At 43.9% G+C, this 15,797-nt stretch overlaps 1 protein-coding gene across 1 annotated transcript; it reads left to right on the top strand.

The window, feature by feature from the left end:
- The first annotated feature begins 15,067 nt into the window (after nt 1-15,067).
- Nucleotides 15,068-15,487, top strand: LOC308621869 (small integral membrane protein 10-like protein 1). Its single transcript, XM_081242684.1, has one exon. It carries the CDS (start codon nt 15,191-15,193, stop codon nt 15,395-15,397), a length of 207 nt encoding a protein of 68 aa, XP_081098810.1. The 5' UTR covers nt 15,068-15,190; the 3' UTR covers nt 15,398-15,487.
- Nucleotides 15,488-15,797: the final 310 nt, after the last annotated feature.

The following is a 15,797-nucleotide window of genomic DNA, read 5'->3' as shown; positions in this document are numbered from 1 at the left end:
GTGTTAGTTTTCGATTGCTGCTGCAATATATTGCCGCAAATTTAGCTACTTATACAACAAGGACTTAATATCTTACGGTTCTGCAAGTCAGAAGCTTGGCACAGTCTCAGTGGGCTTAAAAAAAGCTGTCCACAGGGTTGAATTAGTTTCTGGAGGCTTTAGGGAAGAATCCACGTCCTTGTTCATTTGGGTTGTTGGCAGAATTCAGTACTTTGCACTGGAGGATCTGAGCCCCATTTTCCTGCTGCTTGTAAACTATGGGCCATCCTCGGCTTCCAGAGGCTACTGCATTCCTTGGCTTGTGGCCTGCTTCCTCCCTCTCAGAAGTCAGCACCTCTTTCTCACATAGCATCTTTCTGACTCCCCCTCTTTTTTCTTTCCTCTTCCATTTTTGAGGACTCAGGAGATTGGATTTGGCACACCCATATTATCCAGGATAATCTTTTTATCTCAAGGCCCTTTCCTTAATCATATCTAAAAGTCCCTTTTGCCCTGTAAGGTGACATATTCACAGGTTCCAGGGATTAGGACATGGATGTTTTTGGGGGACCATGATTCTGCCAACCACATCTCTGGACGGACCTGGGCAGGTAGGGAAAAAAAGATGAAAATAAATCTGAGATATATTGATTTCACTACAAGTGACTTGAGTGGTCATGGGAAAAAAAGAAAAAACAAACACACTAATGAAACTGTACATGTAACAGATTAAGATATTTAAAACAGAAAAGAAAAAAACAAATTATCTAGGGTGTAGTTACAGGTCCTGCTAACTACAGTTTAAATTGCGCTTTAGGAATTTTTGACAGACTGGTAAATTTCAACTTAATTTTGTCATATCTCCAATTCTCTCAGATTGCCCGAGTTTCTTTCTTTCCTTCCACATTTTGCTAGTGGCTCTGAGTTTGGTTGCTCTCCCAAGAAAATTGAGGCAAAACAGAGATATTGGCTGGCGTGTGTGTGTGTGTGTGTGTGTGTGTGTGAGTGTGAGATTCATGCTCTGCTTTTTGGCTAAATTTATAAAGGCACAGAGGATGGAATGGATTATGTTAACCTAGAAAAATTACACAAAGAATAATGTGGGACAATATCACAGAGTAATAATACGAAAGAATAATATGGGACTACAGATTAAGCAGTAAGTAGAATCCAAAATCAATAACTTACTCTTTTTTTTTTTTGCGGTACGTGGGCCTCTCACTGTTGTGGCCTCTCCTGTTGCGGAGCACAGGCTCTGGACGCGCAGGCCCAGCGGCCATGGCTCACGGGCCCAGCCGCTCTGCGGCATGTGGGATCCTCCCGGACCGGGGCACGAACCCGTGTCCCCTGCATCGGCAGGCGGACTCTCAACCACTGCGCCACCAGGGAAGCCCAATAACTTACTCTTATGAGCATTTTGTTAGGTGAAAATGGGCTTAACAGGCTTAACAAAGGCTTCTATGGCACAGGCTGGGAGACTGAAAGAGGCTGACTGGGAGAGGTTTACACTAGAAGAGCTTTTCTCATGCACATTTGGAGCTTTATAAAAATATTGATACTGGGGTCCCCACTGCAGAGATTCCAATTTAATTGGTCTGAGGGTTTGTTTTTGTTGTTTGTTTTTACAGCTCCCCAGGTGGTTCTAATATTCAATCAGGGTTGAGAATCATTGAATCCAGTTAACCTGCATGACACGGTGACAGTCATAAAAATTCTTGTGACCAAGTATCAAAACAGAGAGCTCTCAAGGGCAAGGATACAGCAGCAGAGGTGACTGAGGCCGGGGTTCCAAGGTGCAGCCATCTCCAGACTGGGCCCTTCTGCATTCCTATATCCCTACTTTCTTGCCTGTCCAATGAGATGGAGATTGGGTTTCATGACTCTGGCCAAAGGATCCACATTGGTTTCTCCTTTCAAAGAGCCTGGGTACTGGAGCTCCTCTGATTCACTTCTAGAAGAAAGAATTCCCCTTCCTTCTCCCTGCAATTCAAACTTCTATAAGCATACCATTATGGGAATAAATGTAAAGGGGGAGGAAAACTCTAAATAAGGTGGTAAGGATAATTCCCAAGTTCCTTGCTTCTTTCCCTCTCAGGGATCCAATTTTGCTTCCCAGTGGGAAGTCACTCTATTTAAGTCATGTGGTCTCTCCAGGGTCTGAGGCTCTTTCATCCCTTCTCTTTCACATGATCACTCCACTGGTGCCATTTCTTCTTGCTCTGTTGTAGGGCCTAACGCCTGCCCCTGCAACCAGGTTTGGAGAGAATTTGGTTTCTGATGTCTTACTAATGTGATCGTCAATAATGTTGCACATTCTCCTCTAAGGCTGTTGCTGGGACAGGATTACAGACCGTAATGAGGCCCTTTTGAAAAATAATAGCCTTTATATTGTAACTCTCCTGTTTCTTTTCTTATTTCAAGTTGTTTTAATATTTCTTCCTTATTGTCTATAGGATTTGGCATAAGTTCTCTTGGGGTTAAGAGCAGAGCAGACCTGTAACCCCGTATCCAACTTGCAGGTTCAGCCCCCCACGCCTGAGCTTAGTGGGGCATTTCTATTCTCATACCCTTTCTCTTCTGTAGGTTACACTGTAGGAGATAATCTTTGAGATGGAAACAGTGTTGTTTCCTTTGGTGTTCCCAAAAATCTGCCTCTCATAGCTGTAACAAATGAGAGACAAATTCCACCATTCCATCATGCAAGGAGTAAGGAGAGGGCCTGCCAGAGGTGCATTCAAGCTGGGAGGTGTGGATATCACAAATAAGAAATGTTCTATTCCCAGGAGCAGAGTCTGAAAAAAGTTAGGTGACAGTGAATCCTGGGAATTAGAACATTTCCATATAATTCATCATCTTCTGAGTGTCTCTCAAGTGGCACTTAATAGTAGCAAGCTTTGGATGGTGAGTCCCCTGAATCCCCATCTTAGATCCATGGCCAGAATGAGATTAAGATGGCCATGTCAATATTTGCATCTAGTATTTCTTTTCTCTACCAAATGAATTCATTTTTCCAACCCTCAGTGCCTTATGCAATGAGGCAAGGAATAAGCTTTGATTATAGTGTCTTTTGAATATCAGCCCTTATTTACAACACTTCACTTGTAGGCACCACATTTCTGCAATTCACTGGCAAGATCGGTTTCCTTTAGCTACAATTCTGCTTCAGTATTTTCTTGGAATATATGTTTTTTTACCTCTATGTTAAAAATACCTGTCTGGGTGAAGAAAAATTGGATCAGTGTTCAGCCTGTTTTACAGAACACCATTTTCTGTGGAAAAAGTTGGTTTGTTTCCCAGTTTTCTGGTTGTACTCAGGTCTCTGAATCAAACAACAAATGATGGAGAAGGCATTTCTTTTCTTCCTTCAGTTTTGAAGGTGGCCTCTCTTTTGTAACATTAAGGTGGAGTTTTCCTTTGATGAAAACCTTAGTAGGATTTTCCCAAATCAGGTTTATCTACATCAAAATTAGAGTCCATTCTTCTCTAAGTCTGCATGACTTTGTTTACCATGTTGTGTTTTAGTGTTTTCCCTATATTCTCATCTGTATATTAGTGAGAGGTTGGAAGAGGTTGTACTGGAAGCTGCTGCCAGCCATCATTTTATTATTATTATTGTTTTTTTATTATTATTATTATTTTTTTGCGGTATGCGGGCCTCTCACCGCTGCGGCCTCTCCCGTTGCTGAGCACAGGCTCCGAACGCACAGGCCCAGCGGCCATGGCTCACGGGCCCAGCCGCTCCACAGCATGTGGGATCCTCCCGGACCGGGGCACGAACCCGTGTCCCCTGCATCGGCAGGCGGACTCTCAACCACTGCGCCACCAGGGAAGCCCCCAGCCATCATTTTAGGCCAGAAGTCTTCAAAGCTGTTTATCATTTCTCCTTATTTCAAGCCACCTGGCTTAAATTTTTCTCACCCATACCCTTCTTCTTCTTTCTGACTTTTGCATGGTGGAAATATCATAATTCTTGTGCTTTGTGTGAACATGATTATTGCTGATTGGAATGCTTATCTGCCTAGGAAGGTGGTAATGGCAAAGAGTCAGTTTCTCTCAAAAATAAGATAAAACAAAGGATCCTCAAGGTGTTCTTTACCAAGAAAATTCATTCTTCCTCCTCCAGCTGTTCTGAGGACTGTAATGATACTGAATGATGACACATGCATCTTTATCTGCCTCCCAGATGTCCCAGGAGTCACCTGGAAAGATGGTCCCTAGGAGGGCAGGAATCATCCAGGCTTTTCCCACACCCCACAAAGGTAGAGATGCTACTTGTTTCCTTACATGGCTACTGATGAAAGGATAGGACCCAGTCTCCAAGCTTGAGACATTTAAGTAGAGAAAACTCTGGGTGGAGCAGGACTGGGGAATATCTATCTCTGTTTAGACAGAGAAGAAGTAAAACTATTCCAGGTGAGGTGATATGATAGTGTCTGGGGATGAAGTGTGATTGCTCCACAGAAGACAGATGTGAGGATGAGGAAGACAGTGTGAGGATGCAGGGAGAGGGGAGAGGGCTACCATGAGGATGAGGGTAGGATGTGAGGATGTGAGGCTGGGACAGGTATTGGGGCAGAGTGGTGGGCGGAGCCTGAAGTGAGGATGAGAAGGAGACTGGGGATGGGAGAAGAGTGTGTGTGGAGGGAGAATGAGGGTGTGAGAATAGGTCGGAAGAGGTGAGGACGGGGCAGTGGAGACAGGAGTGCTGGGTGCAGGTGGAAAGCAGCTGGTATGGATGAGGGATGAATGTGAGGCCTGGAAGGGGCTTCTGGAGAGAGAGGAGGAGGTATAAGAACAGGCAGTAAGCCTGGGCAGAAAGTGACTTGTGAATTGAACAGACAGTACAAGTGGCTTCATAAATGAAGGACATAATCAACATGCAGACAGCCTGAGGAGGGAGATATTGATAGTTTGAAAAATCAAAGGAAATTTTAATTATATGGCTAATGTTAAACTATGGTGAAAAATGGTCAGTTCCCTACCTGATCCTTCACACAGCTCCCAGTTTGGAAGTTCTGAGGGTAAAGTGAGCTACTAGGGGAGGTGGTTGCCTCTGGGCCATTAGAGGTAGTCCAGGCAGAGGTGAGCTGCTATCTGGCCAGGATGTCCTAGGAATACTGAGTGATTATCCCTCTGGGGGCCCTTTGTGAGATGTTACGGAATAAACTCACAGGACCTCGGGGGTGAGTCCCACATAGTGGGGCAGTTATCTTCAGGGGCACTTATTCTGCTCTCTGTGGTCCGTCTGAACCAAGGTGGAGCCCTTTCAGGTGACTCACACTAAAAAGATAAACTACTTTCCTATCCCTACCTGACATCCAGAAAAAAATCAGGTTGGCCCTGACCTCATGGGACACCTCCTTCTCTATTACGAAGATAGGCCGGTTGAAGACTTCTGCCTGGGGCCCGAAGCAAGTTCTCTGCTCCTACCAGGACAGGGCCTTCATGGTTCCTCAAATGGATGGCTTCATCCTTCAGAACTGAAGAGCCATTCAGCCTTGTGCTGGGAAAGATGGATAACCCTAATGCCAGATGCGGTCCTCAGGGAGGCCATCCTTTTATTATATGCTACCATCCATGCCTAACTCCAAACCTGCCCCACCCTACCAATCTGTCATGCTTAGAACACAGCAGGCCGCAAAAGAATCTGCACAGGATCCAATTCTGCCTCTGCTTGGTAAAGCAAAAATAAGTCTAGAGAAAGGCTCAGAGTCATATTTCACTGAAGCCTCTTAGTAAATTAATTATAGGCAGCTATAATTCATCATACTTTCAATTAACAATTAATTATGTACAAGAGAGACAAATGTTTTATTGAGACCAAGAAACAACATGTATCATTTGTAGTGTGGCATTTTCTCCTTGCACTGTTGGGAGGGGATTTATGGTCTACTGATTACATGAACCAGTCTTGCTCTGAAAAATACAAATCCATCTGGACCCACTATGAAAAGGATTTCCTGGAGCTGGAAAAAGACTTGAAGTCTGGCACGCAGAGAATTTAGTATTTGGGCATGCTCCTTCTGCACCCCAGCAGGAAGGTCCTAAACAGGGGATGTGTGTGGTCCTGGCAGAGACCTCAGAATGCAGGGGCCCCTTCCTTAGTCTGCCCAGGTCTGAGAACATTCTGGTGTGGGGAGAGGGTGTCAGTGAGAGTGCAGCAGAAGCAACAGGCTCCCCTGCTACTCCATCAATTTTCCATCTCTGCCAAGAGCATAGTCTACACACAGAGAGATGCTCAGAGGAGTATGAGAAAGTCTCTTGTTCCGAATCAGACTGATTAAGGTTAGTCTTTTCATTAGTGGCCTTTGAGGGAAGAACATGAGGAGGCATTGCCAAGGTGGGCTCAGCAGTATGGCAGTGAGGCCTGAGTACTGAGAGTTTCTCTTCCTAGGGGATGCCTATTGCCTCCCTGGAATCCATAACCCCTTTTCTCTCCTGGCAGAGCTCTTCTTTCCCAGCCTTGTAGGACTGACCCCCACCCTGGTTCCAGGTATCACTCTGAGCATCTTGATCCAACTGATCCACCTTTGGGGCTTGGGTTCAGGGAACCCAAAGGGAGCCAAGGAACCTCATGGGATGCTTGCTGGAACATAGATTCTTTTTTCTCTGCTGTGCTGGGTTGGCGGTAGAGAATGTTACTATTGCTACTACTACTGCTGCTAGTATTACTATTACTATGAATAGCAACAACAGCAATAACACTTTTAGGGCTCTTTCTCAATGGTGGACACAGTTTAAAGTGCTTTATGTATATTTACTCATTTAATACTTACAACTCTAAGAGATATATTATGATTATTGTCTCCATTCTATAGAGAAGAAAAGTAAAGCCAGAGCTTTTTTAACTTGCCCAAGGTCACAGGTTAGTAAAAGCTAGGGCCAGGATTTAAAATGAATCTTTATAATTATGTGAAACTTGTAAGTGCTAAAGACATGAGGGAAAGTCAAAAGCTACTGAGAGCCTTAGGCTTGAAGATAAGGGCTTGAAGAAGAAATGGATCCAGAAGAAGCAGAGGGAATATCCTGTGAGCCTTCCTGGAGCCAGAAAAAAGTCTGGCCTTTTAAATTATGTGAATCAATACATTTTCTCAATACTTAAGCCATTTTGGAATGAGTCTTTTGTTCAATTGAAGGAGCCAAATGTAGAGTTTGGCACCAGAAAGCAGGGGTTGAAAGTGTCAAGCACTGATGTGGAGTTGGCTGAACTGACATATTGAGAAGGGTAGTGGGTGGAAAACCCTCTATTTCAGGCAGAAGGATTCGCATGCCTTATTATGCAGTAATGAATTAACTGGTTGAATTATCATGTGTTGGCTTTTGAGATTCAGACCACTCATATTTCAAAAGTGTAGCAGTAGGGATCTTGGAAAAAAATCAGGAGGTTGAAGTTGGCCACTTCTCCCTGCCTTTAATAAGTCCTGTTTTTTGATTGTCTAATATACGTTAAAAACCACTCCAAAACTCAATGGCTTAAAACACATATTTATAATGATCTGTCATGGTTCTGCAGGTTGCCTGGGCTCAGCTTGGTGGTTCTTGCTTATAGTCAGTCATACTGAAGTTTGATGGTGGCTGGATCTGCAGTTATCTGAAGGCTCAGTGGGTTGGATATTTAGTCAGCTCACTCACAGAGCTGGACGTTGATGCCGATTGCTTTCCAGGAGCTCAGCTGGGCTGTTGACCAGAGTGCCTTCATGTGATCTCTCCCTGTGACTTGGGATTCTCAAAGCATGGCAGCTGGGTTTAAGAGGGACTGTTTCTAGCATTCCAAGAGGCCCAGATGTAAGCTGAGAGACTGACTATAATTCAGCCTTGGAAGTCACAAAGTGTTACTTGCACTGCATTCTATAGGTTAAAAGAGACTCAAACGGACAGTCCAAATTCTAGGGGAGAGGGCTATGCAAGGACAAGAATATCTGGAGGTATGGTTTATTGGTAGGCCAATTTGGATAGCAGCTACCATCAAACCCTCCAAGGAAGTGAGGTGCTTCCTTTGATCTGGACCAAAGAGAAGCAGAGAGGCCTCAGTCAGGAAGACTGTCTGAAGCCTGCAATCCAACCAAGTGGGAGTAAAATAACCTGCAGCCTTGCAGAGTTGAAAAAGCTGATCCCCACGCTACAGACAGACTAGGCTAGGATGTGAGAAAGAGGGTAATACCGGACAATCCTGATCGCCTCCTCCACACCCTATAAATACAACTCCAGCAAGGTCTTTTCTAGCTGCCTCTAATTCCACATTCTATGGCTAGCACAGCGAAGATGTCCTGCAGTGCTACTTTGCAGGAGGCTGATTTGAGGTGCTTCCTGCTTCTAGACTTGTGCTTCCAACTTGCTGAGGCAGAGTTTGGGGGGAACCTGAATACTGTGGTGGAGAGGGATGGGCAAAGCACCTGTACCTTCCACCGGGAGGCCAGTTCCCCCAAGCCCATCTCCCTTGAACAATATGACTTGACAGGATCCCTGGCTGAAGCTGCTACTTCATGGACTGGCTGGAAGCAAATAGACCAGAAAGCCCAGAGAGCCTTTAAAAGAGCTCTCCTGACAAAGATACCTAAGTTCGACCAAACCTGATCTGCGATTGCTCTGGCCCAGATGAACATGGAGAGAGACTGTTTTATCTTGCATTTCTTTTATTCCTAGTGAGGTCAAGTATCTCAACATGTTTATTGATTTTTGCATTTTTCCTTCTATCAATTTCTTCTTTGTATCTTTTACTTGTGTTTCTATTGGATAGTTGTCTTTCTGTTGTAAATTTAGGACAAGTTTTGTCATATTAAATTATCATATATCTGTGTTATAAATATTTCCCCAATCTATCTCTTATCTGTTGACTTTAATAATCATATAATTTTCTATTAAAATGTGTAATAATTAAAAATATCTATATCTTTTTTTAAAATAACTTTTGGATTCTTACCTTTCTTTCAAATACTTCCTGGTCACCCTCCTGTTGCTCAATCTGGGGGCTCCCAAAGGGTTTTTTCATCAGCTCGGAATCCCTCAGAGCCCGGTTCTACATCAGGTCCAAAGTTGCTGCTCAGTAAATGCTAGTGAAAATTTTTAAAAAGAATGACAAAGGATGTTGGTTTTACGACATCCCAGTGTTATAACTGGGATACAGTTATTTTTTGCTTATGTAGCTGGAATCAAAGGGAGAATCCCAAATGGTATGCATGACTCAGAGGAAGGTAGCAGGCATCACTGTGTGTCATCTTATAACCACAGTTCAGCTTGGCAGAATACACACAGTGAGTCCTTGGGTAAATGAGAAAGGTCTGAGCTGCAAGGATCCCAGTGTCTGACTCTGCTTCCTTCCTGGACCCAGTCACTGCCCTTCCTCTGAGTCTGTCATTCCATCTCATTCTTCTCTCTCCTTTCCTGATCCTCCTGTTTCATCTCCTGTTGTTCTTGCTCCTTCTTCTGTTTCCTTCACTGAGTTGAAGTCTTATGAGCACTAGACTCAGTCCCACCTTGGGACCTCCCCAGAATAGAGCCCAGGTCCCTGTTTTGTCACTCAAAGACCCCAGCTCCTTCTTCTGCAGGCAGCATTGCTTCTTTCTCTTGTGAACAAGGATGTTGGATGTCATCCTTTTCCTCTGAGGAAGGCATTCCTTCTAGGAATAGTTGGAGCTTCCCTCAGAGAACAAAATTTTGATACCATCTCCCTAATTCCCTCTCCCCTCAGTACCCCATACCCCCAGTTATAGTCTGACCTTGATCTCGGACATCTGGAAGACAGGATTATGTTCAGAGCAGTGATCTGGAGAGGAAATGGATTCTATTTATTATAATTGCTAAGCACATTTTCCTAAGGTGGATACAGCTAGTCATTACCTAACCATACCATCAACTTAGTTTATTTTATCATTTATTAAGCTACTATGTAGGTTAAGACCTGTGCTATGTGCGGAAGAACTTAATATGTATTGTCTTTAGGCTCACTGAAGCATTTTGATCATGGCTGGTTACAATCTTTGTCTGATAATTCTAATGTCTCTGCCATCTTGGTGTTGATTGCATATTTTCATTCAATTTGGGATTTTCTTGGTTCTTGACATGACAAGCGATTTTCAGTTGAAGTCTGGACATTTGGGGTGTTATGTTATGAAATTCTTAACTTAGTTAAACCTTCTGTTTTCAGTTGACTTTGCCTGACACTGCCGTAGCAGGGGCAGGGAGTGCATAGTCTAGCTGCTGTCAAGTTGGGGTAGAAGCCCAAGTTCTCCACTCAGCCTCTGTTAGCACCCGGGGTGGGGTGGGATGGGGCTCTGCGTTACTACTGTGAAACTGGGAGTTCTGGCTCCTCATGAGACTTTGGATCACATCCTCCAGGCTGGGAGAGGTACAAGTGTCTCCTTAATGTTCCCTACGTGTCCTCCACTGACACCACGGAAGGGTCACCTCATTATCACTCAGCAGTGGTAAAAGTCCTGACTCTCCACTAAGCTTCCCGTGGGAAGTGGGGAGGATGCTTCTTTACTGCCAATTGTGGGTGGAAGTCCAGGCTGACACCACAGGTGGCGTATGGGGTCATTGCCTCCAGCGGAGATGAAAATCCTGGCTCTCTCCGCAGCCTCTTCTGATAACCGTCATGGTGGTGGTGGTTTCGGTGGGGGATAGGGTACCTCCTTTCCAGCCTGGCAAATGTGGACATCTGGGCTCTCTACTCCACCTTCCTTGGCAGGGCTTCGGATGACGTGATAGTTTTTTCTGCGGTGTTGCTGGGAATGGAAGAGTTATCGTCTAATACTTTTTTGCTTTGCCAGACTTCCTTTTCCTGCTCCTTTGACTGGAAAGAGCAGACTTTTGTTGGGACCATTTTTGTCTGCGCTTGTTGGAATTTCTGGGTTACTGGCTCCTTCAGCTCCAAGTCTGGGGTATATGAAGCAAAAAGAAAATGCAGGGAACTTACCCCTGTGTTATTCTTTGGATGCTGAGGTCCCTAATCCATTTACCTTCTTTTCTTCAACTTACACAGTCTTCTTAGGTTGGTTTTATAGATAATGTTTACAATTTCTAGCTGTACTTAGCAAAAGGATTAGAGAAAAGTATGTCAGTATCATCATGTTTTGTGTAAAGCAACTTTATAATGCCTTTTAGCATCTTTTAACTAGGGTCCCTCTCATTAGTCTTCTTTTTTTTGTGTGTGTGTCTGGTACGTGGGCCTCTCACTGTTGTGGCCTCTCCCGTTGCGGAGCACAGGCTCCGGACGCGCAGGCTCAGCGGCCATGGCTCACGGGCCCAGCTGCTCCACGGCATGTGGGATCCTCCCGGACCCAGGCACAAACCCAGGTCCCGGCATCGGCAGGCGGACTCTCAACGACTTCGCCACCAGGGAAGCCCTCATTAGTCTTCTTTATACATTTCTTGAGTACTATCAGACTGTTTTATTCATATTTTCTCAAAGATCATTTTATCTTGTTTAAAGAGAACAACCATCACAAAACTGGAATTGAATTAAATATATTTATACATTTTATATTAATTACGGGAGAAGTCATGTTTTAATGATATTATCTTATATCCAAAAAATACAGTGTTCCATTTACTCCTATTTTATTTTATGTCCTTTCAGATTTAATAGTTTTTTTTGTTATAGGTATGATACTATTTATTATCAAATTCATTCCTAAGAAATCTTTTTCATTTAGTTGCTACCATGAATTGATTATTTTTCCTCCCTTTAGGTCTAGCATAGAAAGACACTATTGTTTCTGTATACCTGTCTTGGGCCCAGTCACCTTATCATGTACCCTTACTTGTTTCATTCATTTTTTTACTAGGATCTCTTGAGTTTTCCAGGTATACAATCATATTATCAGCGAAAATATTCTATCATTTTCTTTCAGTTTTCATAGCAATGTTTATTGCTTCATTAATCTAATGACTGAACTACAAAAAATGCCTATCTATATGGGAATGGTTGAATAAATGTTGGCTTGTCTGCAAAATTGAATGCTCACTGACTGTGGAAATAAGATAACTTGGATAGATTTCAACTGTGAAGGGTGAAATGAGCAAAGCAAAATGCAGTAATATGATCCTAGTTTTCTGAAACAACAGAAAAAGTATCTATGCATTTGTATATGCAATATATAAGTATATAATTATCTAAATAGAAGGAAAGCTATGAAAAGGTATCAACTGGGTTATATTGGCATTGGTAGGTGAGTGGAAAAGGAGAGAAAAGCAAAAACAAACAAAAAAGACTGTATTAAGAGGTTATTCACCATAGAAACGGCACGTACCATACAATCCCATTCGTGTTAAATTACACAGAGCTGTGCAAAGAGACACATGAAGAGATGGTCAAAGCAATGTTAGTGGTGCTCATGATCTCAGGTAGGATTTCAGGAGATTTCATTATTATTTTTGCTTTTTGTGAATTATTCAAAATGTTTACTATAAGAGTATATCATATGCTCATAAAAACATAAAATGCCTTTCTTTCATGGCAGAAATTTTTTTTTTTTTGCGGTACGCGGGCCTCTCAATGTTGTGGCCTCTCCCATTGCGGAGCACAGGCTCTGGACGCGCAGGCTCAGCCGGCTATGGCTCACGGGCCTAGCCACTCCACGGCATGTGGGATCTTCCCGGACCGGGGCACGAACCCGTGTTCCCTGCATCGGCAGGCGGACTCTCAACCACTGCGCCACCAGGGAAGCCCATGGCAGAAATATTTTTAAAAAATCAAAATGCAATAAGGGTAATTCCAGCCTGAGTATCAACCCAGGTCTTTTCCAAATCTATGCTATATTGGTTAAGTTTCTTTGGTGGAAAACACCAGACACTGGAATACTAACAATAAGAACCAGAGACTTAATTACAATATCCTGAATTGAAGGGAAAACTTTGCAGTAGTCTTTTGGAAGAACAAGGGGCCTACACAGTGCCAGAAGTCTAGGAAGTGGAAATTAGTGGACAATTTTTCGTTATTCAGGATGAATCATCTCTGAGAGTTTTCCTTCTTGATGTCATTGTGGGCAAGATTTAAAATCTTAAGTGGGAAGGTCCAAATATCCAGGTATGGGTCACGTGCTCAACACGGCCAGAGGAGGCTAGACTTCATTGATTCAGTCCTTCCAAGATTACATGCAGTAGTGAAAGGGAATACTTTCCTAAAAGCGATTGGAATGCATCAACCAAAAGAAAGGGGGGTAGCCAGTCTGCCAAGTTAAAAAACCAAATACCAGATGTCCACACAGGGTCTCATGGAGGCTGGGATCTGCCAGAGCCTGAACCCTCTGATTGTACGCCCACTACTCAGTCTACATGCATCTGAGTTTCTCTCCCTTCCCACGGACACTAGGGGTTCAGCCTGCCTTCCTCTTTACTGTGTACATTCATGGGACTTCTTTTAACTTCAGGTCTCACAGACTCTGTCACTATTTTTCCTTCACTTGATTCTTGTCTGTTGGAGTTCAGGTTCACTTCCTCAAATGGACACAATGAGATAGTAATAAATCAAAACAGTAAAAAGATGACTATGCATTATAAACTGTCTCAGTAGAAGGGATAAATGACCTGAGGAAAGTCAGGTTAAAAATGTTCATTGGACCACCATAGTGCCTCAGGGAAAATAGAAGAATATGACTGGTGGAAAAAAATCAAAATAAGTCAAAGAAACTTTAACAAAGGAAAATCTCCTTGACATGAAGAGGCCCATTTAGCATCTGCAGTGGGGACTCTGCCTTGAGGTACCTTTCTATGTGTAGTCTCTGCATGCCAATGCTCAATGGCTTAGAGCAACAATCATTTATTCTTTCACTCAGGTGCGGGCATGCTGGGGTGACTCTGCTTCTTGCCTCAGGTGTACAGGGTCCCTGAATCATCTCTGCTCTACTCTGGGCTCCTGGCAGAAGGAGCAGCAGTCACCAGAGGAAAACTTTTCTCAGAGCAATGGCAAAAGTGGGAGAGGACAAACCTCCCATGCAAATACATTTCAAGCTTTTGTTTGTATCATTCAAAATCTCCTTGGTGAAAACAAATCACCTGCCGAGCTGGATATCAAGGAGCTGGAAGTTTCTACTCCCATGGAGGTTGTGGTTCGGGCCAGGGAGGGAATGTCTTTGAACAACAATTGAAACCACATCAGCCCCCATAAGCTCTTGACTGAGTGTGCCGGGAGATAGTCAGCGAGGTCAGGGCTGGGCAGATGTGTTAGGGAATGGATTCTTTTTCAGTGGACTAACAAAGATTGATTTAAAAAGCTATCGAAAGAGAAGAGAAAAGGAGAAAGAGAGAAGGGAGAAATCTAGAACTATAATGTTAACTATCATTGTTTTGGAGTGACAATATAATATATGCATAAGATTTTCTATATCGTTTTCAGCATTTTCGACATTTTCTACAATGGATGTCTAATGCTTTCACAATCAGAAATACACACACACACGCAGGCATGCACACACGCATGTGCACTCACACAAAAGTAAGAGAATGTCCTCCAAGGAGTCTTTTTCTTCTCAGCTAATGGAAGCAAGAGCAACACTTGCTTTGGTGGAGGGGAAGGGACAGCATTTGGGTTTTTTGTTGTTGTTGTTTTTTGAATCACTGTAGCTTTTAAAGAGAAAATGAATGCTGCAGAACACTCATTTCTTCTGTGCTAGCTAAATTCTGCACTCAGGGCAGAGGCTAAAGATCACATTGTTAATTTTGATTTTGATTTATCTGAAGGGCAAGAGATCAAAAACCTTTTAAGGAATTAATGTCCATCTCAAGTTTGTTAAGAAGGTAATGATTTATTGCGTCAAGGATGCTGACTTTCTTCTCCTATTCTTCTCTCAGTTTCCTCATCTGCACAATGAAGAGGTTGATGCAGTGATCTCTAACGTGCCTTTAAAATCTCACTTACAGTAATTCTCAGATTCTTCCTGCAGCTCATTTATTTACCATTTGAAAATGCATGCTCCAAAGTGAAAGGTCCAATTCTTTAATTTGCTTTATACTGACATTTTTCTAGTAACTTGCACAGAAGCCCATGTGGGCAGTTCTTTGAACATTGTTTTCTAGTTGTACAGATATTAATGTGTATAATAGAAATTTTAAAATATAGAGAAAGCCGCGGCTACGTCAGGCGCGAGTGTAAACCCAGCTGCCGCTTAGCCCCCGGCCCCTCCCGGTCACCGCCGTCAGTCGGGGGGTCCGCGGGGTCTACGGTCACCCTGCGCTCCAGGCACCGCACCGGGCAAGCGGCGACACCGCGTCCATGGCCACCGCGGCGGCTCCGTCATCCTTGGCTCTCAAGGCCTCGAGCCTGGCCGCGGCCCCCGGCTCGTACGGGCTCTTTTGCAAGGGGCTCTCCCGCACCCTCCTCGCCTTCTTCGAGCTGGCCTGGCAGCTGCGCATGAACTTCCCGTACTTATACATCGCGGGCTCCGTGGTCCTCAACATCCGCTTGCAGGTACACTTTTAGAGCCCTGAGGAAGCCGCCGGTATCCCGGGCCTGCATTATGGCCGACCCCCAGGCGGCCCCGCGGCGGCGTGGAGCTGGGGGCGAGGAGTCCCGCTGTCTCGCGAGAGTGCCTGGGCTCCCTCCGCTCTCACCCGAGCTCCTGTACTGTCACTGAGACCTTGCCGAGATTAGGAAGAGGAAATACGCGATTCCGGGAGCCGAGAAACAACTTAAGACCCACGACAATATTTAAGAAGCTGTGCATCCTTAAAACAAAAACGGGACGAACAGGATGTATTACAAAAAGGGAAAGGTACTAAAATTTTCAGGACAAAAATGTACAACAAGCTCATTGTCCATATTAATTTAATAAGTAAATTTCGGGAGTATGAGACTGGAATATAAGTAGGACGCTGAATGA

The sequence above is a fragment of the Mesoplodon bidens genome (assembly GCF_964165515.1).
Source record: "Mesoplodon bidens genome assembly, chromosome: 1".
NCBI lineage: Eukaryota > Metazoa > Chordata > Mammalia > Artiodactyla > Ziphiidae > Mesoplodon > Mesoplodon bidens.
Note: the sequence above shows the minus strand (reverse complement) of the source record. Positions and strands in the feature narration are given on the sequence as shown.